General features: G+C 37.1%; 2 protein-coding genes and 3 long non-coding RNA genes across 5 annotated transcripts; 1 reads left to right on the forward strand and 4 right to left on the reverse strand.

Moving 5' to 3' along the window:
• Positions 1 to 203: 203 nt before the first annotated feature.
• On the reverse strand, positions 204 to 1,040 carry LOC121256351. Its single transcript, XR_005938975.1, has 2 exons — positions 428 to 1,040; positions 204 to 338 (listed from the first exon to the last, which is right to left on the reverse strand). It is a non-coding gene; the product is annotated as an uncharacterized LOC121256351 (long non-coding RNA).
• Positions 1,041 to 2,472: 1,432 nt separating this feature from the next.
• Positions 2,473 to 2,750, reverse strand: LOC121256352. The gene is made up of 2 exons (XR_005938976.1): positions 2,644 to 2,750; positions 2,473 to 2,537 (listed from the first exon to the last, which is right to left on the reverse strand). It is a non-coding gene; the product is annotated as an uncharacterized LOC121256352 (long non-coding RNA).
• Positions 2,751 to 8,838: 6,088 nt separating this feature from the next.
• On the forward strand, positions 8,839 to 10,966 carry LOC121256354. The gene is made up of 3 exons (XR_005938977.1): positions 8,839 to 8,983; positions 9,094 to 10,247; positions 10,512 to 10,966. It is a non-coding gene; the product is annotated as an uncharacterized LOC121256354 (long non-coding RNA).
• On the reverse strand, positions 9,732 to 11,917 carry LOC121256353 (SNF1-related protein kinase regulatory subunit gamma-1-like). Its single transcript, XM_041157128.1, has 5 exons — positions 11,749 to 11,917; positions 11,169 to 11,611; positions 10,634 to 10,900; positions 10,379 to 10,548; positions 9,732 to 10,162 (listed from the first exon to the last, which is right to left on the reverse strand). The coding sequence occupies exons 1-5, from the start codon at positions 11,915 to 11,917 to the stop codon at positions 9,889 to 9,891; spliced, it is 1,323 nt and encodes a 440-aa protein (XP_041013062.1). The 3' UTR covers positions 9,732 to 9,888.
• A 7,311-nt stretch (positions 11,918 to 19,228) lies between these two features.
• Positions 19,229 to 24,271, reverse strand: LOC121256355 (WRKY transcription factor 72A-like). The gene is made up of 6 exons (XM_041157130.1): positions 24,026 to 24,271; positions 23,424 to 23,516; positions 22,538 to 22,600; positions 21,836 to 22,375; positions 20,539 to 20,652; positions 19,229 to 20,333 (listed from the first exon to the last, which is right to left on the reverse strand). The coding sequence occupies exons 1-6, from the start codon at positions 24,146 to 24,148 to the stop codon at positions 19,356 to 19,358; spliced, it is 1,911 nt and encodes a 636-aa protein (XP_041013064.1). The 5' UTR covers positions 24,149 to 24,271; the 3' UTR covers positions 19,229 to 19,355.
• Between the last annotated feature and the right edge of the window lie 2,290 nt (positions 24,272 to 26,561).

Below are 26,561 nucleotides of genomic sequence, written 5' to 3' on the forward strand. Positions count from 1 at the left end.
CATGTTAGGATCCGATTATTCAATTTACATTTAAAACTAACATGATACATCTACATTCAGAACCAACCAAAAACTATTACAAGAGATAGAATCCAATATAGACACAACAATATACGTACAACCCTATTCTCTACTATCCTTCTTCAAAGTTCGTCCTCTTGCTTCTTCAGCATTTTCTCTCTCTCTATTAGTTTGTTCTTTTCTTTTTGAGCTTCATACTCACGCAACAATAAAGCATCCTCCCTCTTCCGAATTTCATTCTCTCTCGTCAGGTTTTTCTCAGATACTACTGATTGAAGTATATCTGCCCAAATGAAGAATTGAAATCTTGTTTCTTCCTGTGTACAATTCAAGAATTTCAATCTTCATGTATAAATAATTTTGTACATGCATTCAAAAGCAATACAAAAGTTGGCAAATTATTTACCGTTGCATAATTCGGACAAGCATAAAATTTCCTTCTAGGATTTTTGTGGGTGTGAGAGATCTTTAATGGTGCTTTCAAACCACACCAACAACTCGGTGATTTCATTTCAAGATCATTAACTACACATGATGATAATTGACTCGATGCCATAGCTGATCTACGTGATGATTGACATATGACTACTTTAAGTGCAACATTGAATTATTACCCACATGCTTCATTATCAGAATTATTAGATGGTAGGAGCAGAATATCAAATATCATATAAACCACGAGGCAAGTATGACACCAATTTGTAGATAGAATAGAGGTATGGGAAGAAAAAATCTGGCTGCATCTATTGTTCACATCAATTTGACATTATTTTTTTTTCAAACCAAGTAAAAATCTATCTAAAACCAGATAAAATGCATGTTAAAATGCTAACAACAAGCGAATTGTATTGCATTCTGGCAATCAAAGCATGACACCAAAATCTGTCTAAAGTCTCGATTCCTGTTAAAAGTTTCTATCTTTCAAAACAGAACAAGGCATAGTACTTGAGACAATTCCCAAAACAATTAAATGAACCTGTCCATCACCTCATTCTCTAGATAAACCTAAGTCGACTTAAAATTACAGAAATTTAAAGATCCAACCCCACAATCCTGATTTCAACAGAATCTGGTTTGGTATCCCATCTAAACTCCATAACTGAGGAAATAAATAAATACTGATCCAACCTTACTTCCATTCCTGCTTTAGCATACCAAAAAAGAAAAAAAAAAACAAAATAAGAGAAGAATTTAAGTGATACAAAACTGAACAGCAAAAATATCAGAAAAATTCAGCTAAAATATGGATGATATTTCCTGCTTTAGCAATACAAAGATTAAGCAATATATAATGTTACAGCAAAGCAATATTTCAATGATGTCCATGTTTTTCAGACTACTTTAATTTAGTGGAGATTAAGCAATATATAATGCTATAGCAAAGCAATATTTCAACGATGTCCATGTTTTTCAGACTACTTTAATTTAGTGGAACATGGATTTGATATGTAAAAAATTAAAAAATCTCGAAATGATTTTCTTCTAGAATACTCAATTATTACATTACATTAGATGTGGACATGAATTTTGATGAATTCTTTCTAAACAAAATGATAACATGATAAAATAAAGAGAAAATAAACAACCATATGTTGAAGCACCTTCCAAAATTTTCAATGACGAGGAAGAAAAGCTTAAGACAGAATTTGAACAAAAGCTCTTCATTCACCAAAAAGAGAAGAGCAGTCTTACTCAGAATAAATCAACAATGATGTATTGCAAAATGACATGCAATTGGATCGCAAAACACTGTAGAAGTTTCTAACTAATTTAGGATTACTTTAGGATCAACTTAAAAGAACTTGGGTGAAATCCTTCTGAAAGCAATTCAAGGTTATGACTGTGCTACTTCATAGTGACCCAATATTTAGGCTAGAAGAATGAGGAATTATTGGTTGTTGATGTTGTTGTTGTATGTAGAAATGAGCTTTGTTTCCTCGACATGATATTGGTCGTAGACTATTGTAAGTGTGCGCGCTGATTTTGTATTTCTTCCACGGTTAGGATGGTCTTATTCATACCACTATATCTTTGTAGTTTTGCAAATTGAACTGACTATAACTATTTGTTGGGAACCCAAAATTAGTTATGAATGCCAACATATGTAGCTATGAATATCTGTAAAGTTCTATGAATGTGATATCTATTAAATATAACGTGTATGGAAGCACAAAGCTTTGCTTCTGTTTATACACATCATCTTTTTCTCGACGATATTTGATAACCATCAAACTTTCCACAATTTATTAGGCTTGTAATTTCCTAATGCATGCCTTTTGATTTTTTAAACTTCGAGTTTTTTTTTTTATATAGTTTTCTAACCAAAAGGTTCATAAGGGTTATTGAATTAAGAAAAAAAAAAAGGTTATACAACTTATACTACTTGCAAGTTGTTACTGTTGATAGATAGAGTTGTTTTGGCACACCATGAAAAATCTTCTTATTTTTTTCTCTCTATTCATGAAATTGTTACAAGGTTTCTCATCACTAACATACGAACATAAGATAAATGGCAGCTCTGTTGGACTCAGAGAGAGGCAAACCTCCAGGCGCATCAAGTTGCAAAATGGAAAGCAACATATGGAGAACGAGGGTGAGAGGACTGAGGGAGAAGAGTGACACGAGGATCTCATGTAGCCATAGCAAATAGCAATGCACAACAAGAAAGGAAGAGTGCAAACAATCTAAATGAGAAATTGGTGGATGTAGGCTCAATCAAATTTTTTTTTGCTCACATAATTAATAAGAAATAACTTAATACTTTACCAAATTTTGTTGGTACCCAGTTCTCACAACAAATTTTTTACAAAGGAAAAACAAAAATAAAGTTCATTTCGAGGGCATCACATTATTTTCATGGAACAAAATTTTTACTGCTTTTCTTAAAACTCATTGATCAAAATAGTTAAAATTCATAAGCATATAATAAGTAGTGTTCAAAGGAAAAACAAAATAAAATGAAAGAGAAAATTGCCCTACTTCGTGCTACATAGGATATATCCACATTCAGAGGTAGAAGATATTCCTAATCCGCCACCAAAATATGGCTTGGCAGTCGCCCAAACAGATTCATATTTGAACATCGCATATGAGTCATGAGAGGAACTTCTTGGCTTAGAGCTCCAAGAGTTCCAGATTTCTTCTGACAAATATTCATTCCCTCCAGCCAACGTGCCCAATTAGCTAGAACAAAGATTTTGTGTAATAAACAATCTAAAGGGTTTTTTATTTGGAGTAAAAAAAATACTAAGGTTTTCAGTCGGCTTTTGCTTTTGTGCATTGTACCATAGAAATGATAAATGGCCCATAACAATTGAATTCAGAGCTTCCCAAAATTTGAAGAAAGGAAAGGGACACTGATACAGACTTGCAGTTACCAGTAACTATGTTGAGGGACTTTCCTGAATTTAATGGGTAAACATGTGCGACTGAGAAGTGAGTCCCATTAAAGTGTGTCTCCAAAAAAATGCAGAAACTCTGAGAGAGAGAGACGCAACATTGACACAAAGGTAGACATTTAAAACGAATTGGAAAAAAAAAAACATACTTGTGTCCAGACGGAGAGTACTGCATCGAGTGAGATGAGGGAGAGAATGGCTTCGAGTTAGATGTTCCAGCAAATCCAGACGGAGAGTACTGCGTCGAGTGAGATGATGAATTTTTCTAGGGTTCGGGACTGAATGGGGTGAGGGCGTCGGGGTGAGAAAGAATGCGTGAGAGAGAAGTGTCTAAGGTTCGAGAGGGAGAAGAGGGAGAGTTGAAAGGTCTAAGTGAGAACAAGCGAGGGTGAGAGGTCTCTGAAAAACTAAGGGTGAGAGAGGACTGAGGGAGAACGAGGGTGAGAGGAACTCGAGAATGAAGCAGCTCGTGGGATGGATGTTAAACCGTGACGTGGAGAAGAATAGAGAAGAACCGGGTTCGACCACGTCAGGAGTGTGGCGTGCGGTTAGGGAACCAGAGTTGAGTATATATTTTTTAACCACTAAGACATGACAAACTCATACAAAAAATGACACTATTTATTTAAACGACAACAACAGCCTCAGCTTAAATGAAACCCTTCGTTTCACCTTGGCCAAAACACTGCACTCCATCTAATTTTGCAACGGCGTCATTCTGAGCTTCAGCCCTTCTTCCACTTCACTTCGTAACTAACTTCTCGAACCCTTGTACTTCAATTCTGCCATTTTCCCCCAATTTCACTTGGGGTTCACAACAAATTCTCCCCTCCATTACAGCACCTTGTGTGCAAGGTGCTGAAATCGTTGCTGAAGCTTCCACAAAATTTCCCACGTGTTCTCTTCATCAGTTGCACGAGTCCATTTCACCAAAACTTCCATTACTGCCTTGTCTCCATGGCGCCTCATACGCCGATCAACAATAAGCTCCAGTTCTACTTGTATCTTGCCATGCGCATCTACTGGAGGAAGAGTTCCTATAGGTTGAATCTGGGCTCCCACCTTCCAACTAAGACATGAGACATCGAAGGTGGGATGAATTTTTTATGTCGTTGGCAACCTAAGGCTATACGCCACCTCACCTACCTTCTACTCCACTTGGAAGGGACCATAATAGCGGGGAGATAGCTTCAAATTTCGGCGAGTGGCTAGGGACCGTTGGCGATATGGCTATAACCGCAGGTACACCATGTCACCCACTTCAAATTTTCTCTCTGACCTATGTTTGTCTACCTGTACCTTCATCCTGTTTTTGGTTGCTTCTAAATTCTCCTTTAATAGTTTGATGATCTGATCCCTTGTTTTTAATGTTTGGTCCACTAAGTTGTTTGATGATATACCTGGAACAAAGGATAAGAGTCGGGGCAGGGGTAGCCATATAAGGCCTCAAATGGGATTAACTTAACTGTCTTGTGATACAAAGTGTTGTACCACAATTCTACAAAAGGTAGCCATTGTGCCCATTTTTGAGGTTTCAGTCTTGCATAACATCTTAGATAATTCTCCACGCATTTATTTAAGGCCTCTGTTTGTCCATCTGATTGAAGATGGTAAGTAGAGCTGTGATTAAGAGTAGACCCCTATAATGAGAAAAAGCCTTCCAGAAAGAACTCTCAAAGATAAGGTCCCTGTCTGTGACAATAGTTTGGGGAAGCCCATGTAATTTAAAAACATGATTCAAAAATAAATCGGCCACCATACGGGCTATATAGGGATGAGATCGAGTTATGAAGTGACCAAATTTGGTAAACCTGTCAATCACCACTAGGATAACATTTTGACCATTAGACATAGGCAACTCCTATATAAAGTCTATAGAGATGTCGGTCCACACTTGCTGAGGTGTTGGCAGGGGTTGTCATAGCCTTGCTGGTGAGGTTGTCTCGTATTTCACTATTTGGCATATGTCACATTCTCGGATAAGCCTCTTTATGTCTTTCTTCATCCTCTTCCAATAGAAATCTCTCTTAGCTCTTTGATATGTTTTTAAGTAGCCTGAGTGGCCACCAAAGGGGTGGTCATGAATAAAGTGCATCACCTTACTCTTAATTGAAGAGTCAGGTACAATTACAATTACAATTCTGCCCTTCTTGAGTATTAACCCCTGCTGTGTTTGATACCCCTTTAGGGGTGATTGGTTCTTCTGCAACTTCTCCAAGATTTCCTGCATTTCAGCAGATTTTTCATAACTCTCTTTAAATTCAACTACCCACTCGGGGTTAGGGAAAGAAATCATAGCTAGGGAACCTTCAATCCACTCTTCTTCCTCCCCTTTTTTGGACAAAGCATCTGCAACCAAATTCTCCTTACCCTTCTTATAAGTAATTACAAAATCATACCCTAAAAGCTTACTAATTCATTTTTGTTGAGCCGTTGTTCCAACTCTTTGTTCCAGCATAAATTTTAAGGCCTACTGGTCTGTCTTCACCATAAAAGACTGCCCTAAAAGATAAGACATCCATTTCCTCACAGCTGTTACCAACGCTAACAATTCCTTCTCATAAGTAGAGAGAAGAAAGGCCTTTCCCTTAAGTCCCTTGCTCATATATGCAAAGGGATGTCCCCGACTGCATCAAAACTGCTCACATCCCTCTTCCACTAATATCACACTCAATGGTAAATTGTCTAAAAAAATCTGATAGCCTAAGGACTGGGGGCTGGGTTACTGTTGATTTAAACTCATTAAAAGCTCTCATTGCTTTCTCATTCCACACAAATGAATTTTTCTTAAGTAAATCTGTGAGTGGGGCAGCAATGGTCCCATAATTGTTTATAAATTTACGATAATATCCTGTCAATCCTAGGAAACCCCTTAATGATTTCACATTCACTGGCGTTGGCCAATCAAGCATTGCAGCCACCTTGCTGGAATCTGCCATTACCTTTGCTGCATTTATGTCATGCCCCAAATAATCTCTCGGGTACCCTAAACTTCCAGCACCTTTTCCAAGTGCTCTACATGTTCTGCCTAGCATTTACTGTATACTAGTATATCATCAAAAAATACCAGCATGAATTTCCTTAAATATGGTCAAAATTCATGGTTCATCAACCCTTGAAAGGTTGAAGGGGCGTTAGCAGTGTTTTAAATTTCGTACCGTACCGGCCGGTACGACCAAAATTTTTAGTTTTGGCCGTCCGGCCGGTACAGGTACTATACCTGTTCCGTACCGGCCAAAATACCAGCCGGTACGACCTAAATTTCGGCATGTACCGGAAACGGTACCGGTACCGAAATATTTCGTTCCAGTGCCTTGACCGGTACGGCGTCCGGTACGGTATTCAAAACATTGGGCGTTAGTCAACCCAAAGGGCATCACTAAAAATTCATAGTGTCCATCATGGGTCCTAAAGGCTGTTTTGGCCACATCTTCTGGGACTACTCTTACTTGGTGGTATCCGGACCTTAGGTCCAATTTTGAGAAAACCATTGATCCATAAAGTTCATCTAGTAACTCATCAATAACCGGGATAGGAAATTTGTCCTTCACCATATCTTGGTTTAATGCCCTATAATTCAAGCACATATGCCAACTTCCAGCCGCCTTACAAACTAACAAAATGGGTGATGACAAAGGAATGGTGCTAGGTCTCAATACCCCATTTTCTAACAACTCAGCAACAATTTTTTCAATTTCTGCCTTTTGGTAGTGGGGATAACGATAGGGTCTAGCATTTATAGGTTGGGTCCCAGCCTTGAGTGTAATCTTGTGGTCTTGTACCCGTCTAGGAGGTAACCCTTTTGGTACTTCAAATACTCCCTTAAACTTAGATAAAATTTTCTGCACATCCCCCCTCCACTCAGTTTGCTCCCCCTTGCTTCTCCACCAGAATCTGCAGAAACAAGGCCTTTCCCTTCATGACAGAATTAAGCATAGCCTTATTACTGCTCTCCACTGTGGGGTCACTTAAACTCAGCCCCACCAATTCTACTCTCTTTCCCTTGTACAAGAATTTCATGGTAAGTTGGGAAAAACCCCAAACTATGGACCCCAATGTTTCCAACCATTTAATACCTAAAACCACATCACACCCACCAAGGTGTAGTATATAGAAAGGAGGCTCAAATATCGTACCTTATATCTTCATTGTGACGATGTTGCAATATCCCATACTTTTGATAATCTGGCCATTTGCAATTTTAACTGCAATTTTCTGAGACTCCTCAATCGGCAAGCTACTGTTCTTGGCAATGGATGAGTCTAAAAAATTGCGCGTGCTTCCCGAATCGACCAAAATCATTACTTGCTCCTTTCCCACTTTGCCAACCAATCTTATAATACCCGAGCTGGGTGTACCCGTAATTGCATTAAGGGAAATCTCAGGTTCCACGGCCACTGCCTGAGGTGGTATCTCCCTTTCACAGTTCAACACTGGTACTATTGTCCCTTCCCCTTCGGATTCATCAAAATCTTCCTAAGCTTGTAAGAGAAATTGTAGGGGTCTTACACACATGGGCCAGGTTCCACTTTTCCTCACAATGATAATAAAGACTATTTCGACGTTTCTCATCCATCGTTACCGATGAAACCTTTTTGGTATAGGGACTGAATTTTTGTGTTTTAGTATTCCCCTCTCCCGCATGACTTGCTGCATTAGAAAAGGCACCTCCAGATCCAACCCCTTTTTCCATGTGGAATTTCAATGGTTTCTTAATGATTGTCAGATATTTCTCCTGAATCCGGGCTAACTAAATGTTGCATTAAGTTAATGGGGTTAAACATCCGAATCGACAACCTGATTTCATCCTTTAAGCCACTTAGAAATCAACTTAACTTGTGGTGTTTCGAGAGTCCCCGTAGCCTGTTGAAAAGTGTCTCGAATTGAGCCTTCTAACTTGCTACTGTTGATGTTTGTTTAAGACAGTAAGTGTTTCCATAGGATCATTATACGACGTTAGTCCAAAACGGATCAACATAGCGAGTAAGAATCTCCTAATTGTGAAACTGGCCTATGTCTAAGGCATCTTTGATACCACACAAGAACCTCACCTTCTATATGATAGGAGGCCATTAACAAACGTTGTTGGGGGTTTGTTTGGTGGAATTCAAAAAACTGTGAAGCTTTGAATATCCAACCCGAGGGATTCTCCCCGTCGAAATGAGGAAAATCCAAACGGATACCTTTCTGAGTAGGTCCCCTTTGATGAATCTGATCAATGTCATTTGCTACATGCAGGTCTCTGTTGGCCATTGTTTGCTAGGTAGCTACCATCGTGCTGACCATATCAGTAAGCTGCTCCATTTTCACCTCCAGAACATCCACCTGTTTCTGAAGACCTTCATGTTGCTGCCTCCCACGAGTACCCTCAGCCATAGAGGATCGATGGCTCTGTGATAACAGTTGTAAAGAACCCTTCTCTGTTGATGACCAGTCTGTGTTGGTTGTAATCTGGTAAAAGGAAAAGCAAGCACACGATGGAAGCAACAATACAAGAATGGCACAGCAAGTGTTTCATGGAAAAACTGAGAGATAAAAGCGATGTCACGCTGGGCTAGTTCGAGGTAGCCTCTTAAACTCATCCCCACCAATTCTACCTTTTTTCCCTTGTACAGGAATCTGCGGAGCCTAATTACTTGCCCATTTTCGAACCATCCCATGAATCCCAATATAGCGAAGCTGGTCACGGATGGGTTCTACAATCAAAGCCCGTGCCAAGCTCACTTCAGCTCTACATGGGTATTTACGCAACCACTTCCCACGCTTCACGTCTCTGAAACTGCCTATACCACACGTGCTCTCAAGCTTTTCGATGAAATGCCTGAAAGAAAAATAATCTGGTTTCACTGAATGCCGTACTTTCTGGTTTTTAGAATGGGTATCGTAGAGACCCAGAATATAAAAACAAGATGGGTTTGGAACGCTCAGGGCCACAGGCTGAATTCCAGGACTATTAGAGTTACTTTGATGTCGGCAACTTCTTAGGATGATGAGTATGAGGCGATCGTTTGAAACCAAAATAGGAGTAAACTGGTTGCGTGGTGGATCTGTTTGGCCGATCTAGTGATTATGGTCGTTTGAATGAAGCTCTGTGGGTTAATACAAAGAATTACCAAGCATTTGCATCTGTTTTTGCTTCTTTGCCCGAACAAATGGCAATAAAGCTTTCGGATTTAGAGCCAGAAAATCCAACTCCTTTTGTAGTCCTGTACAATATGCATGCTGCATTTGGAAGGTGTAGGGATGTGAAATGATTAAGGTTATAACGAGGGGATAAAATCATAAATGTTTGAGAAAGCACCCTGGTTTTACTTGCCCAAAAAAAGATGCACCCTTGCTTTAGCTTTAGAGGATAAATATGAAAAGTACATACATGGTATTTAAGTTGTTGTTCTCTGGTCCTAAACCAGATTTTGTTACATATCTCCACTTCCATAAATTTGAAAGGATTTCCGCACCTGAAGCATCACTACTCTAGCATTTCCTTCACCACAAACCCAAAGTAGTTATCAAAGTGGTTGGGTGGTTCATAAATGAAGCAAGAAATCACATCTCTAAGTGTAATGACGCCAACAACTTCATCCTCCTCTCCAGCTACCACATAAATCCTGTGGACTGATCTTGAAGCAAGTTTGTGGATCACACTGCCCAGAGTTGAATTGGGTTTGCATGTAATTGGAGGGACGACTTTGCCGGCTTCTTGGGAGGCAATGATGTGCACGAAATCCATCACAGTCAGCTTCCTGAATGAAACGGCGAATAGAATAAAGTCGACAGTCAAGACTAACATGGAGGAGCAAGTTAACATATGGAGGATAGATTGATATGGTAACCCCTATCTCCTCCCAAAATTAACTCTTACGGTTTCTTATGTTCACACTTGACACTTGAAAATCTTGATAATGTATCAAATTGAAACAATGGACTCTTGAATTTCAAAGCTTTGCCTTTTACGCTACCTAAAATTTGAGAAAAGCTCATATTTCAGCAGTAAGTATCGGATGTCTCTCATGCTTATGTTTCCCACTATCTTCTTCTTTGGTCCTACCACTGGAAGACCACCAATTTGCTTCTCTTTCATTCTCTTGAAAGCCTGTAGAATCAACTCACTGCCCTGGATGCTTACAACCTGGCCAAGAAGACAAAGGAACATTTTGGAAGTATGAATTCAATAGTGACCTAGAAGAACACTCATTTAACAGTGCAAAGCTTACCTCTGCAGAAGACATGAAAGGAAGTCCAAAATCAGATATAGGCTGTGCAGCAATGCTGTCAAACCAGTCCCTTCCTGCACAACCCTCAAGACCCTGAACGACTGCGGATTGAGTAATGAAGTTCTTTATCTCCGGCTTGCCTATTTCAATTACAGGTACATTCCTCATCCTATACTTGGAGAGTAGCAGTAGGACAGTCAACATAGAACTATCTGTTGAAACTGGAATGAAAGGAGCCCAACGGAATGATTTGATTATTGAACTCACCTGAAACAAAAAAGAAAAAAAAAAAAGAAGAAGAAAGAAACTTCATTTCTAATATGATTTGATTTCGATTTTATGTCTCACTTGGTTCCATCAAGGCACTTCACGACCAAATAAAATTAAAATTGCTCATAATTAATGGAGAAAAGGAGGGCAGACAATAAAAATGACACAACCTATCGCTTAAGTTAGTCCAAACAAACAATATTATATGAGGTACTAAAGGCAACTTAGGCTCTACAAATTATGCTCTTGGCAAAGACAAGCTTACTGTGGTTGACTTGAAGGGTTCATCTTGCAAAAAAACTTTGTAAAAATCCTCGCCCAATTTGTCAGCAGCTGTGGGAGCATCTTTTCCCATCCTTTTATCTGCTGCAACACCACCAGCCACAGCAGCACCAACTGCAGCAGCTGTTAGCCCCACCACTGCAGCAGGCCCTGTCGCACCCAATGCTAGTGCCCCAAGAGCGCCAACTGCGCCTGCACCAACTCCAGCGGCTGTTGCTGAACTAGCTGATAGGGCAACGGCAGCAACTTCTGCACTCTCCAAGACCCACAGAACAATGGCAGAGTAATCTATGATCCCTAGGTACCTATCTCTCCAATCTGAACTATTTCCTTTGTCAAGGTTTCTCACAGGAGCCGAAAAAATGTTGCATTCAGATAAAATCTTTACAGCATCAGCAACGGAAGTGTCTGCTGAGATTTCAATCACTGCAGGATATAATAGGCAATGTGCAACGCTGTCTTTAGTGATTCAGATATGCTTTCCTTCAATTCATGCTAAGTAAATGAACCAAGTACCGCTAAAACTTTACAAGACTATACACAACAATTTTGTTGATAATCACCTTTACCACGGGGAACTTGTGGGAATGATGAAACTGGAATATCTGAAAATGCATTTGTTAAAATCTCTTGCAGAGGTCGTGGTAATTTCTTCCTTGACTGGATCTTCTCAAAATAAGCATCATAGCTTGAAAGTGAAGAACTGTCTTTGATCAATTGTTCGGCTGCCATACCTATTACCTACACCAAAGGCACTTACTAGAGTTTCCCAATATCCCAAATTCTTCCTTTTAAAAACAAAATGGTGTGATTACTTCTACACAACACGGACGGCTCACCATGGGTAAAATCCAATTGGGTGTGCTACTTTTTTAACTCTTAATATCGCATATTTCCTTTTAGCCTTTGTAAATAATTGGAGTTCAACACCAAATCATCATGGTATCTCACACGCCCATCATAAAGAGGTGTTGTACAATGAACTTTGTTTTTACAATCGTGTTCATTGATCTAAAAAGTTTGAATTTCTTGACCCAAAAAAGAAAATAATAATACTTGACCAATAGCAAAGAAAAGGGCGAGATGGAATTCACGTTCAAGTTCCACATCTTAAAATTGAAAAAAAAAAAAAAAGAAGAAATAAATAACTTGACATGAAAAGGAGATCTGCAATGAAAATGTTCGGAAAGAGATATATACCGTTCAAAACGTCGTGTTTACAGATGAAGACTCGGTTATGCTAAGGTAAAGCTCCCTGTTCATCTCCTGAAAGTTTCAGTTATACGGGTTCTAAACTTCTAATAACTGCATGCATGGGCTCTAGCCTTGCCATGTGTAGGTGGTGGACGCATGGCAGAGTAATAACTCGGCACGCGGCAGTTTGTAAAAGTCTGGGAGACATTTTCACCTGCTACAAATCCTATGTATGTCCCCTGGCATGAAGTACATGAAGTTGAGTGGGTTCGACCATATATTATACGTAAAATGATAGGTTATTCTCCTACTATTTATTTTATATTTAATTTTTTTATTAATTTTTTATTTTACTTAATGATTAAGTAAGGATTATTAGTAAAATTATATATTTTTTTAATTTTTTCTTAATAGTTAAGGATGTTAAAAAAATACTTAAAATAAAATAATAAAAAAATAAAAAATTTAAAATAACTATAAATAATAAATAGGTAGTAATACACAGTAACCCTAACACTTCCCATATTATATTATTAGATCAGTCAGTTTTGCGAATCTTATTTAAATACTTAATTAAATGTGTCGTATCAATAAATGCAAGTAAATATAATAAAATAAAGAAATAAATAAGAAATAGCATTGGTACAACTCTTTGATTAAAATAAGATTATTTAAATGTTTTTTTTTTTTAAAAATTTAAGGCTTGAAAGAGAGATAATAGCGTTTATGTTTATGTTGCGAAAAACGATAACAATAAAGTAAAAGTAAACACGAAAAACAATCGAACAATCACACACGACACAAGGTTTACGTGGTTCGACAAATTGCTTAAATCCATGAAAGCTGCAAATGATTTTATTACTTGAAGAATCACAATATAATAATGGGGGTGACTACTGTGCATACACTGTACAGCCATATGTTATAACATAACATATATATAGTGAAACGGCAGAAAGACCCTAAAATCTGAATTATAACGATGTTCGCTCGAGCGGCGTGTTGAGTCCGCATTGAGCAAACCTATTTCCCACAATTGCTCGAGTTGTGTATAGAGCGGCTCTGAGTGAACTCTCTAACTTGCTTCGCTCGAGCGATAGCTAAAGCGGTATCGAGCAAACTCTCTAACTTGCATCTACTCGAGCTCACTATCGAGTTGCCTTAAGCGAACTCTCTGACTTGTCTTCTCTCGAGCAGCTAAAGACTCCGCTTGAGAGGTATGAACCAAACTCCACAATACTTAACAATTCTCCTACTTGGAGACTGGTGCACTCACTGCATCGCCCTCTGCCTCAAACATGATATCCTCCACCTTTGCAACTCACTACCCCTGTCTTTATGCTAGAAGACCAACTAAAGTTGAGTTTCTCAAGTGTAACACCATTTGTCAACATATCAGCAAGGTTCTTGCTTTCACAAATTTTCTCAAGTAACAAATGTCCATCATCTAACAATGATCGTATAAAGTGATACATGATCTGAATGTATTTAGTCCTGGAATGAAACGCTAGATTATTGGCAAGGAATATGGCACTCTGACTATCATTGTAAAGAGTGCCATTCTGATTCCTTTTACCCAATTCTTCCAAGAAACCCTGTAGCCAAATCATCTCCATTGAAACTTCTAACACTGCAATGTGCTCAGCTTCTGTAGTAGATAACGAAACTATTTTCTACAAATTAGAACCCCATGCTACTGCAGTACCACCCAGAGTGTAAACAAACCTTGTGGTACTCTTTATTCTATTAATATCTCCAGTTAAATTAGCATCAACATATCCCTACACCTCTAAGCTCATAAGCACGTTTCTGAGAACCTTTTAAGCACCTTAGAATACACTTCACAGCTTCCCAATGTTGTTTTCCTAGGTTACTCACGTATCTATTCACAACTCCCACTACATGGGCAATATCTGATCTAATGTAAACCATAGCATACATAAGTAAACCAATAACTTTGGCATAAGGAACCTTACTCATGTAATCTTGTTCCTCCTCTGACTTTGATGACTGATCATTGCCGAATCTGAAGTGACTGCCCAAGGGTGTACCAATTGATTTGGCCTTGTCCATATTGAACCTGCTGAGTACCTTTTTCGCATACTCAGCCTACAAGAGTCTAACGTGCCGCTGACTCTGTCTCTGACAATTCTCATGCCAATGATTTGTTTTGCAGCTCCCAAATCCTTCATTGCAAAGTCCTCTGACATCTACTTCTTCAAATTATTGATCTCATCAATACTAGCCCGTGCAATAAGCATGTCATCCACATACAACAACAAAATAATATAAGAATTGTCAAAAAGCTTGACATAACAGTAGTGATCTGCTTGACATCTGATGTGCCTTGCACTGCACATAAAGCTATCAAATTTCTTATACCACTTTCTAGGAGCTTACTTCAGGCCATACAAGCTCTTCTTCAGTCTACAAACTGAACTTTCTTTTTATATACTACAAACCCTTCAGGTTAGTGCATATAAATGTTTTCTTCAAGGTCTCCATGAAGAGAGAATGTCTTCACATCTATTTGCTCAAGAAATAAATCTTTAGTAGCAATCATAGATAGTACTAACCTGATGGTTGTGATCTTCACCACAGGAGAAAAGATTTCAGAATAATCAATACCCTGCTTCTGTTGAAAGCCTTTTACAACTAGCCTGACCTTGTACCTCTTACTGCCATCATGCTCAGTTTTTACTCGGTACACCCACTTGTTATGCAATGTCTTCTTCCCTAATGAAAGTTTTGTCAACTCTCATATCTGATTCCCTAAGAAGGAATCCATCTCATCCTTCACGGCCAGCTCCTACTTGCTAGAATTTTCATTTTGCAAGGTTTTTTCGTAACTCTGAGGTTCTCCATCATCTGTCAACAAAATATAATTCAAAGTAGGTGAGAAACGCTGTGGAGGACGAATAGTCCTAACTGACCTGTGAATTGCAGTTGTAGAAGTGGACGGCTCTGAATTTGATTGCGAAATAATAGGAATAGGTGCACCAGACCCACTCTCCCCGTCACTCACATCTCTGCACTGCACTGTGGCCTCTGGTAGGTCATCCAATCTCACGAACTTAGATTCCTGAGGAGCTGCTTCAGCAACTGTACTGGACTTGTCCTTGTACGTAATCTTCTCATTGAAAATCGTATTCTTGCTTCTAATGATCTTCTGACCTTGATCATCCCAGAAATGATAGTCAAATACCTCGTATCCATAGTTAATGAAATAACATTTCTTTGACTTAGCCTCAAGTTTACTATGAGCATCAAAATCAACAAGAATAGAAGAAAACCAAAAGATTTAAGGTGAGAAAACTTGACCTCTTTCCAGCTCCAAGCCTCCTCAGGCATTCCACAATCCAACGGAACTTATGGCCTTCTATTTATCAAGTAGACGACAGTGCTGACTATATCTGCCCATAAAGTAAGTGGTAATCTAGCGTGCAACCTCATGCTTCTAGCACGCTCATTTATGGTTCTATTCATACGTTCAACAACTCCATTTTGCTGTAGTGTCTCAAGAATGATCTTCTCCATTCTGATACCTAGAGCTGCACAGTACTCCTTAATCCCACCATCAGTATACTCATCACTATTATCAGATCTCAAACATTTCAAATTCAAGTCTGTTTGTCTCAATCATGGCCTTCCGAATTTTAAACATATTAAATACATCAGATTTATGCTTCAAAAAATAAACACATACCTTCCTGCTATGGTCATCAATGAACGTGACATAATAATGAGAACCTCCCAGGGATGCCACTGGAGAAGGTCTCCACAAGTTTGTGTGTACAAGATCCAATTTTCCTGCCTTTAGTGTTCTGTCACTCTTCAAGAAACTGACCTTCTATTGTTTCCCCATAATATAACTCTCACACATACTAAGATCAATTGACTTCAGTTCTGGTAGCTTGCCTCTAGACAGAAGTTCTTTCATGCCCTTTTGACTCATTTGGCCAAACCTGCAATGCCACAAATCTGTTGTGCTCTCTACAACGGTAGTAGCAATAGTATTATTCAACCAAGTAGTCATACAAAGTGTAGCAGTTTTCTTACCCAAAGATAGTATCAATGCCCCTTTAGTGACCTTTCAGGTGGTATCTGAGCACACCACTGAATGACCACAATCATCGAGCTGTCCAATAGAGATTTGGTTCTTTTTCAACTCAGGAGTGTGGCTGACCTTCTTTGTTCTTGTTAGAGAGTGCAATATCAATGTCTCTCATTCCCACCACGTTCAAAGCCTCTTCATCAACCGGGTACACTTTTCCAAAATCACCTGCAATATAGTTCTGCATTATCTCCCAATGGGAAGATGTGTGGAAGGAAGTTCCTGAATCCAGTATCCAGTCATCAACTGGAATATGAACTACAAGCAATAATGCATCTTGTACTTCTTCAGTTACCACATTAGCACTATCATTCTCTGTCTTCTTAGGATTTCTACAGTTCTTCTTTATGTGGCTAGTTTTTTCACAATTTCAGCAAGTTTCCTACTGACCAGGCCTTAACTTGCTCTTACCCCTGTTCTTTGATTTTGATCTACCTCTATTTGAGTTACTGTCTTATGATCTTCCCCGAGAATCAACATTCAATGCTAAACTTGAACTCGAGGTCTCGTCTGAATTTCTCCTGTGCACCTCCTCAACCAAAATCAAGTCACGAATATCATCATATTTTAACTTTGATTTATCGGCAGAGTTACTGACAGTCATTCTCATGGCTTCCTAACTATTTGGGAATGAGACCAATAGTATCAATGTACGTATCTCATCATCAAATTCAATTTCAACAAACAAAAACTGATTTGTGATAGTATTAAAATCATTTAGATATTGGGCAACAGACGTACCATCTGCCATCTTCAAATTGAATAACTTTTTCATCAAGTGTACCTTGTTATTCGCTGACGGCTTTTCATACATACCTGACAAAGCCGCTATGAGATCTGCAGTCGTCTTTTCTTTGATGATGTTATATGCAACAGATCTTGACAGAATTAGCCGAGTAACCCCAAAACATGTCGATCTAACAGGTTCCAATCAACAACTGTCATGCTGTCCGGCTTCTTTCCCACAATGGAAATTGGAGTCTCTTTCCATAGAGGTAGTCTTCTATCTACATCCTCCACTTTCCATAATCCGTGCCATCGAACTTTTCGATCCCCGATACCTTTACTTCTTTTCCAGCCATCGTTTTTCCTTAGACCCGAATATTGGCTCTTGATACCGATTGTTGTAAAAAATGATGATAATAAAGTAAAAATAAACACAAAAAACAATCACACACGACACAAGGTTTACGTACTTCGACAAATTGCCTACATCCACGGCAGTTGTAGAGGATTTTATTACTTGAGGAATCACAATACAATAGTGGGGGCGACTACTGTGCATACATTGCATGGCCATATGTCATAACATAACATATATATAGTGAAATGACGGAAAAACTCTAAAATTCGAATAATAGCGATGTTTGCTCGAGCGGCGTGTCGAGCCTACATCGAGCGAACCTATTTCCCACAGCTGCTCGAGCCATGTGTCGAGCGACTCTTTAAGCAAACTCTCTGACTTGCCTCTGCTCGAGTTATGTGGACCAAACTCCATAGTACTCAACAATTTAATGATCTTTTAGTTTTGGGGAGAATTTACAAAAATCTGTTTCCATCGAGAATTGCATCCATAAAAATTCTCTAGACAAAATTAAAAAGTTATTGGGTTTCTCTTGATAAATATAAATGTTTATATTTATAGTTTTTATAAGTTAAATTTTTTCAAATAAATGATAATTTTAGATGCATGATATCAGAATGGAACAAGTGATAATTTGACAATGAGTAAAGATACTAATCATCTAAATTCTTATCATCCTCTTATCATTTTATGATGTGGTATGATTATGCATGATTATTAATTCTATCTTACTTGTGAATCTGTCATGTAATTTCATATCATAAGATAATGAGATGATGATGAAAAAATAGATTAAGAATAGATTTTTTCTATAAACTTAAAGCCCCAATTAGTACTGCAATATATGGCAAGATGGCGCCCCGGCAGTACCATCGCATCAGCAGTACTGTTGATAATTCCTATGAATAATATGAAAAATGCTAATTACATATAATATGGACCGACTGTACATTTTATTTTATTTTCTTTTTAATATTAAAAAATAAAATACACAATCGGTACGCATCATTGGTGCACGTACGTACGTAGAGGGACCCTAATTAATAATATTGTCTTGACGTTACTAGATCTCTTTAATTGCTGCTAACTTCAGTCATATATATATGTTAATTAAAGAAATTCAACAAGACCTACTTATATACATAATATATATATATATAGCGCATATTAAATGACTATATATATATATATATATCAATTACTGAGGTAAGAATTTAATTAAATGCCTCACATTAATTAATGATGTAATTATATCACTTTCTTTATCTTCAAGGTGAAAAAAATAATATTTATCTTTCTTTATATATGTCACTAACTTTAAATCAAAATCTGGATGTTCGCAAATGCAAAATATCCGAGAGATCTATGCGCTTAAATAAATGTTTTATTGATCAGTAAATATCTGACATCAGTATTTTGAACAAAAGTTATTTGAATCCATTAGAAACAGCAGGAAGCTATGGGATTTCAATACCTTCTTTTAACTTTTTTTTTCCCCTTTTATCCATTAATGTCAATACCTACATTGGAATTTCTTCATTGAATTTCTGGCTCCTGTAATCTATTATTCAAAGTCGTTGCTTACTGTCGGTGGAAACCCCGCTGGCAAGAAGACTATTCTTACAGAGTTACATGCAATTGCGCAGAAATGAAATTAACCTTATCCAGATTTTCATTACACAGAAGATTTAGCAAACCTTAAAACAATAAAATCATCGTCTGGGTCGTTTCACTAATAGCAAGCTAGAAAATATGACGGACACCACTAAACTTAACTCTCACAACTTGGAAAGGTCCCCATTGTCAGCGGAAGCCGCGGAAGCAGCACTACTCTTCGTTTCAGAAAGTTGCAATGAAGTCGGGAACAAGGTTAAGCCACTTTGTTGTGGAGAATTTAAAGAGGACGATTTGATGTTCAAGTAGCTTGACCCACACCCTATGCCATTCTGGCTAGACTGATAGATCATAGGATTCGCCCTATGAGACTCATCCCACTTCATCTTCTGGCATGAGCTATTTACTACACCCTGATTTTGATCTCGGGAATTCCCGCCACCGTCTCCAGTATATGATGTGAGTGCTGCAGCTAGAACTGATTGAAAATTCGGGTTTGATGTGATTGCCTTGGTTGCTGCTTCTATGGTTTCTTTGAAAGGCTGCTGAGAAGCATTCTGATTCATGTTCATGTAAGTTTGGAACAGATGTTCTTGCAATGCAGGTTGCTTTCCAGTACTGTTCAAATACCCGATATGGTTTTGATTGAAAGCCGAAGTTCCATTATTGTTGTAGCCAGTATAACCATGCCAAAATGGTTGTAGGGCGTTAGGCTCTAAACAAGCGGAAGATGATGAGGAAAAGTTTAGACACGTTGAGGAATATCTTGGTGTAGATGAGAAACTAGAAGAAAACCTTCCAAGAGGAGAGGAGGTGGATGGTGCAGTACTGGTGAGGTCAAGAGTTACTGTTGGGTGTGAATTTGAAGTTGAGATTGAAGAGTTTGGAATATAGAATTGTGGTGGTCTTGAAGTTTGGGAGAGTGTACTGAAGTTGAATCCATGGAGGTTAGTAGCCATGGAGGAGATGGGGACAGAGGCTGAGATCCCGATGCCTGTTGAGCTCGATGAGCGGGATTGAAGCATAGAAAGAGCAGCAGAAGTGGTGGAAGCCATGGCTGAGGCTGAAACTGGAAGCGGGTGATCGTGTGTTCCTTCATAGGTAGTGATCAAGATGGACATGTCATCAGCACATCTTTGCACCTGAAAATTGAGAAAGAATCTAATATATAAATGAAGTTTCTAATTCCGAAATTCCCTTTTTAAGTTGCGAATGATGGCCATGCATGTTGAAACTCTATGACAAGCTATATCATGATCATCAGCTATTAGATGCATATATAGTTTTTTGATAACGCCAACTGACCATACCATATAAATTTCAACACAATGCAGGCAGAAGATATACCTGTTTTCTCACAGGACAAGATGGTGAGACTGTGCAACGGTAGTATCCCCGAGGGCATGGATTTCCTTTAGCTATCTTCTGTCCGTATTTTCTCCATTGACAGCCATCGTTCATCTATATATACAAGAAAAATCAGAAGAAAAAAAATCCATTAATTTTGTCTAAACCACACAACGTGATGATGTATTATAACATTATATAATGTAGTTATCATGAAACACAAAAGGTCATTTGTTGCATGTCATATGATCAGGCGGTGACAGTACTGGAACCCTAAAACAGTTGTTCTCAAACGTATCTTACACATATCAAGTTTGATACTAACTGTTGTGAAATACACAATAATATAATAAAAATTATAATGAAATTAATATTCAAACGAAATCAATTTGGACTGTGGCAAGGAAATCTTGCTCTCTTTAAGGGATTCAAGCATTCTGCGGTATACAAAATCTCAAATTAACTGATGTAGTAAAACTCATCTTGACTTGACTCCTCTAAGATACCACAGTCCAACTGATCGTCGTATGACTCAAGCCTATTTTATACAAGTAGTTGAGTCAAATGTTCCACTCAAAAGAACACATCTCTTTTATCTAGGAATACTCTCAATATTATCTAGGTAGAACCCTTATTTTAATCTCTCTAGAGATCATTTTCTCTATATTAATGTACAGATAAAGCAACGCCACACTAAAAATAATAATAATAGACTATAGACAGACGCCAACCTCCATCCAAATTTAAACAATTCAAAAAACACTAAGAGCCGGCACATACATTCATGAGAAAAGATTGGCTCGGTAATAGTGTAATGAATGATGAATTAAAAGGGCAAATTTAATGAAAAGATTAACGTTTTTTTCCAAGAAACGGCACACTCATTCATTACCAACTTAAAAGAAAAAACCGACAGCAGAAGTTTATAGGACCATTAAGAGCAATAAGAAATTAGTTAATAAAAATAAGAGAAATAGTTTAGTTACAAAACAATTACATAAAAATAAATTTATAAATTGATATAGATTGATACAGTACGTCAGATTGTAAAGTTATTTTAATATAAAATAAATCTAATGCATCACATGAAGCTACATTAATTTATGAGTTTTCTTTTATATAATTTCTTTTGTGTACGTAACAGTTGTCTAAAAATAAAGAAGAAAAAGCTCAAACGGAAAAAAAAAAAAAGGTAAAGATGTGAATGGACTCTTAAAAATAAACGTTGGTAATGAACATCTCAGAAAAGAAACGTTACTGAAAAAAAAACTATTTATTAAAAAATACCAACACTAACCGTTGGGGTGTCGCATCTTGCTCTGACAGAAACCCTAGCTTTCTTCAACGAGCCTTGTTCTAAAACTGCATCGTCTCCACTTCTTACAGTCTTTAAAATTTTATTCGGTGGCCAAATTTCAGTGGGCTGCTCTTCCTTCAGGTCCTGATCAATGCTATTCTTGGAGCTTGCGTTCCTCATATTCTCGGTTGAGCTTGGCTCAGATATGCAGTCCAACCCGAGTGAAAGTTCTCCACTGAGTTTCTCGTTCTCTAGTCGGCCATTACTCAAGTTACTATTCTTTTTGTCATCCTTTCCGACCTCCTCAGGATCAGTTGACGCTATCCCAAGGGTGAGGGAAACAAGTACTTCAGGTTCCTCTCTTGGCTGATTGCTAGAAGCTGTATCTGTATATTTGGTTTTTTCTTGTTGAAGAATGTCAAAGAAATGCATCTGTAGGGTTTGGTAGTCCTTTGCAATTCGTGCCAATAACAGCTTTAACCTTTCGTTTTCTCCTTTAACCTCTTCCATTTCAGCTTCAGCTAATTTTAGCTGCTCCTCCTGGGAAAAAGAAAAAATCATGTGCTGCTAAATTAGGAACAATCTTACGATATTAAATGCATGAGCTATATATGTACGTTAGATATCATGAGAAGGATTCACGATGTTATGCTAAAATATCTGCCCCCGATCGAGTAAGTACGTAGAAGATCATCATCTTACCTGATTCTTTCTTGTGGAATTGGAAAGCAAGTCCTTGGTATTTTTCTCCATTGCACAAGGCACCTGTGAATATTGGAGAAACTAATTATAACTTGATTATTGTAATAATATATATATAGATGACAGAGGATATGTAGGCCCCAGGGGCCAGCAGCTACAAATTTTGCTTTGCTGAAAATAAACGAACAGACGTACAAGGAGGAAAGAGAAAAAAAAAAAAAAAAGGACAAAGAAAAAGGGACTGAGAGAAAGATAAAATCATTGATGGAACTCACTCGACATGAACTTGGTGACAGATAAAAAGGATTTTGACTTTGAAGACCAGCCTGGAAATCCTTATAAATTGGTCTTAAGTCGTAGGTTGTGATATTAAATCAGATCTACCACGTGATGGATCCACTAAATCATATGGATTCAGTACCATTGGCCGGCAATATTTATGGCTTTTGGAAGCTATAATTAACAATCTTCTGCTTAATTCATGAGGTACTTATACGCACGACAATTATAGTACACAAGCATAGACATATCAATATGTACTAATTAAAGTACTAATTTTGTGACAAATCTGCCATGATATTGTACATATATATCTGTCACAGTAAAAGTGAATATACAGTACTCTCTCTGTGCCCAATAGATCATCATACGAGAATTATTAGCTTATATATCTTGATATATAGAAACTCATGCATAGCTTTAGAAAATGAAAAAAGAAGAAGAAGCGCCGAATTAAGTAAATAAGATCCTTGAAGCTGATCAATATAAGGGAATTGAGAAAAAGAACGGAAAATGAAAAAAAAAAAAAAATTATTTATTTATATATTGCATGCATCTTCATTAATTCAGATAGTTCATTTCCGGATCGACTTCCCGGTTTCTTTACCTGTTTGACACTGTTTAGATTTTTTCGACTAGGAGAAGAAGGCATCGAAGTACAGTTTTCCTCCTCTTGATCAATATGCTTCCCATGAACTTCCTGGAAAGTAGAAGGGTACAGCTCCATGCATATTAAGGATTGTATTTACATATATATATGAAGCTGAATTCAAAATAATCGCGTTAAAAGAAGATCAATATGATCATCAGGCCACAAAAAAGGAGAACACCAACAACAGTCAAACATATCATGAAGACTCATCTATGAAAATTCCAAGCTAGATTTTCAAGAATTTGTATTGGTCGATATCTTCATAAGGTATTCATGGATCCTGGGGAACGTTCAAATTAAGCCTGGAAATTGCTAACTCAAAACTCTATCCAAAAAGCAACCAAAATGATTGATTCGACCCCCAAACTTCTTCATAAAGAAATAAAAATAATAGAAAAGATTTACTCTAGATTCCAACTTTACCCACGATATAGGATCAAACTCTACCGGAAAAGAAAATCAGGGAGCTGAAAACCATGCAGATCATAGCTATCCAAGTGTATATAATCATTTGCAAGCAGCAGCTAGCTAGCTAGGCAAGAAATTAAGAAACTCACCAGCTTGTTGATCACGGTGGAACCACTACTACCAGCTTCTAATTTACCAATAGATTCCACTGTTCTGTCTTCCCTATCCTGCATGTTACCGAGAAAAGATATTTCCGAAGTATTGTTCTCCATTAATGCTTTCGAAAAAATTCTGGTTCTGTACCATTCCAATCGACTGAGTAGTTTTGATTGTTATTATATAAGGACTAGAGGCAGACCTCAAGACTTTTGACTTGCTCTTTTAAAAAATGCCAATTCCCAGCTCATCCTTGGCCATGTTATGACGACGATCGCAGAGAAATATCAAATTAATGTGTAAATAAACTCCAAGAAGCAACAAAATAAACTTATTTTATTTTATAATTTCTTAATTAGTTATCTTTAAAAATAAATAAATAAATAAACTTGTAATTTCACAATCAAATTAATAGTATTCATCAAATTGACCCTTAATAATTATATATGTGTGTGTGTGTGGTAATAGAATTAATCCATTCTAAGCTGTCTAGCTCGCTCTCAATTAACACTGTTTAAATATTAAACGTGTTGAAGATTATTAATTGTAGTGTGCGTACATTAGATGTCACACGGACATGACTGGCCTGAAACCATTTCGGTCAAAGTTCAGCCACGGAAATCATCATTGACTCGGGTGACCATTGTGGGCTTTTTAAGAAGTGGTTAGGGACTATTATTTCCCTATTTTTTATATATATTTCAAGTTTATCCCTTCATTTCCATTAATATTTATATATTAACGACATATTGCATTTATAGTTATTACAGGAAAAATATTATTTGTGACTAATTTTTTACGATAAAAATGAATAAGTATTGCGACGAGAGTATATTTATTTTTATCGTAAATAATATAAATATTTTTCTTGTAGTGATATAAAGTATTGCTATAATTTCATCAATGGGTGACCATTATTTATTTATCTGTCAAGATTTCAAAGTTATAATTAAGGTACGTATACATATGACCATTAAGCTGGAATAAGGAGAGGAACATTTAATCGATTGTTGATCACAAGCTCAGATTGACATTACTGTACTCCATGTACATGTCCTTTTTTTCCTAGTCATCATGCAGCTTTCAGTAATAGTCATGAAACGAGAGGCCGCTCCTTTGATGCATTCATGTCTCTATAACATCTTAATTTGGTCAATAATGGTTGGTTTGAAGGGATCATTGGGGCACAGATGAATTAAGCCGAAATATCAATTATTTTTAATATGCACCTCAACTACTACTTATTAATTATTTGAGCGGTCGCTCATTTTTGACCGCTAGTTCAAAATTTTATTTTTACTTATTTTTAATTTTTTTATTCATATTTTTTTATCATTTTAAAAAAAAATTAAAAATATAAAAAAAATATATCAATATACTAATAATCATTTCCTTAACTATTAAGTAAAAAAAAATTAAAATATATGAGATATCAAAATGAAGGATCAAATGGAGTGGACAAAATAGTATTTTTCTATTTAATTTCGATGAACGTCACCCGGCCAACTGAGATCTAGACATTAAAATTATGTCATCCAATCTATTTTTTTATGCGTACTAAAATTTATTGATTACTTAAAATGCACGATATAATTTATAATTTAAAGTGCACGTCATAAACATTAACAGATAATAATCCACAAGTATTAATTAATTAAGCTCGTATAACAAGGTACGTACGTATAATTTTAATTTCCCTTATGTATGAAAGAGATAGCATGCATGTACGGGAGAAACGAGATCATATTTGTCTTCACCGTGCATGCAGCGCAGGTACAAATCGTACTCCCATGGTCGATTCGGAGGTGCATGTTGTTAATTAAACAAGCAAATGGTATGCATGCATGGCTTCTATTCAGAGATCAGAATCTTCGAATAATTTTAGCCAATTGGTTTGGACAAACTGTTCTGCTACGACTAGCTACTAGCTGCTAGCTAGGGAATTAGGTATATGTAGTGGTTTAACATGTGAAATTACTATTTACCCGATCAAAAACTTAAACTGATAGAAAGAAGTAGAAGTTACAATTAAACACGATTATATATATAGGCTGTTGAAAATCGTTCGAGCTAGAAAATGAAAAATAACGAGGAAATTATTAAAGAAAGCCAAGAAATAGAGGGAATTGAAGGAATGCATCAGAACAACGCATGATGAAGATCGGTAGGTTAATTAAATGCAGTGATTCGATGATTTTGAATTAACCTCTTTTACTGATGACGCGCATGTTAATAATGATCTAGTACTTGTTTACCTTTGATGTTAATGTATATATATATATAGTAAGTTCAATTCTTGTTTTAAAAAATACAATCGCAGGTTCTGATGATCATCTAATTAATATATCATGCATATGTATCTAGCTAACTAAATTAATTATGTTATATATTAAAAGAGAAAAGAAGACAATGAATGTTAATGAATAATCACATTGTCTGTGGACAAGGTCTTGGACATGTTTAGATCATCATGCAGGTGAAATCTGTAAGAAGCAGTTTTTGCATATAAATTTCTTTCAATATACTTTA

This window comes from Juglans microcarpa x Juglans regia, chromosome 3D (genome assembly GCF_004785595.1).
Source record: "Juglans microcarpa x Juglans regia isolate MS1-56 chromosome 3D, Jm3101_v1.0, whole genome shotgun sequence".
Taxonomy (NCBI): domain Eukaryota; kingdom Viridiplantae; phylum Streptophyta; class Magnoliopsida; order Fagales; family Juglandaceae; genus Juglans; species Juglans microcarpa x Juglans regia.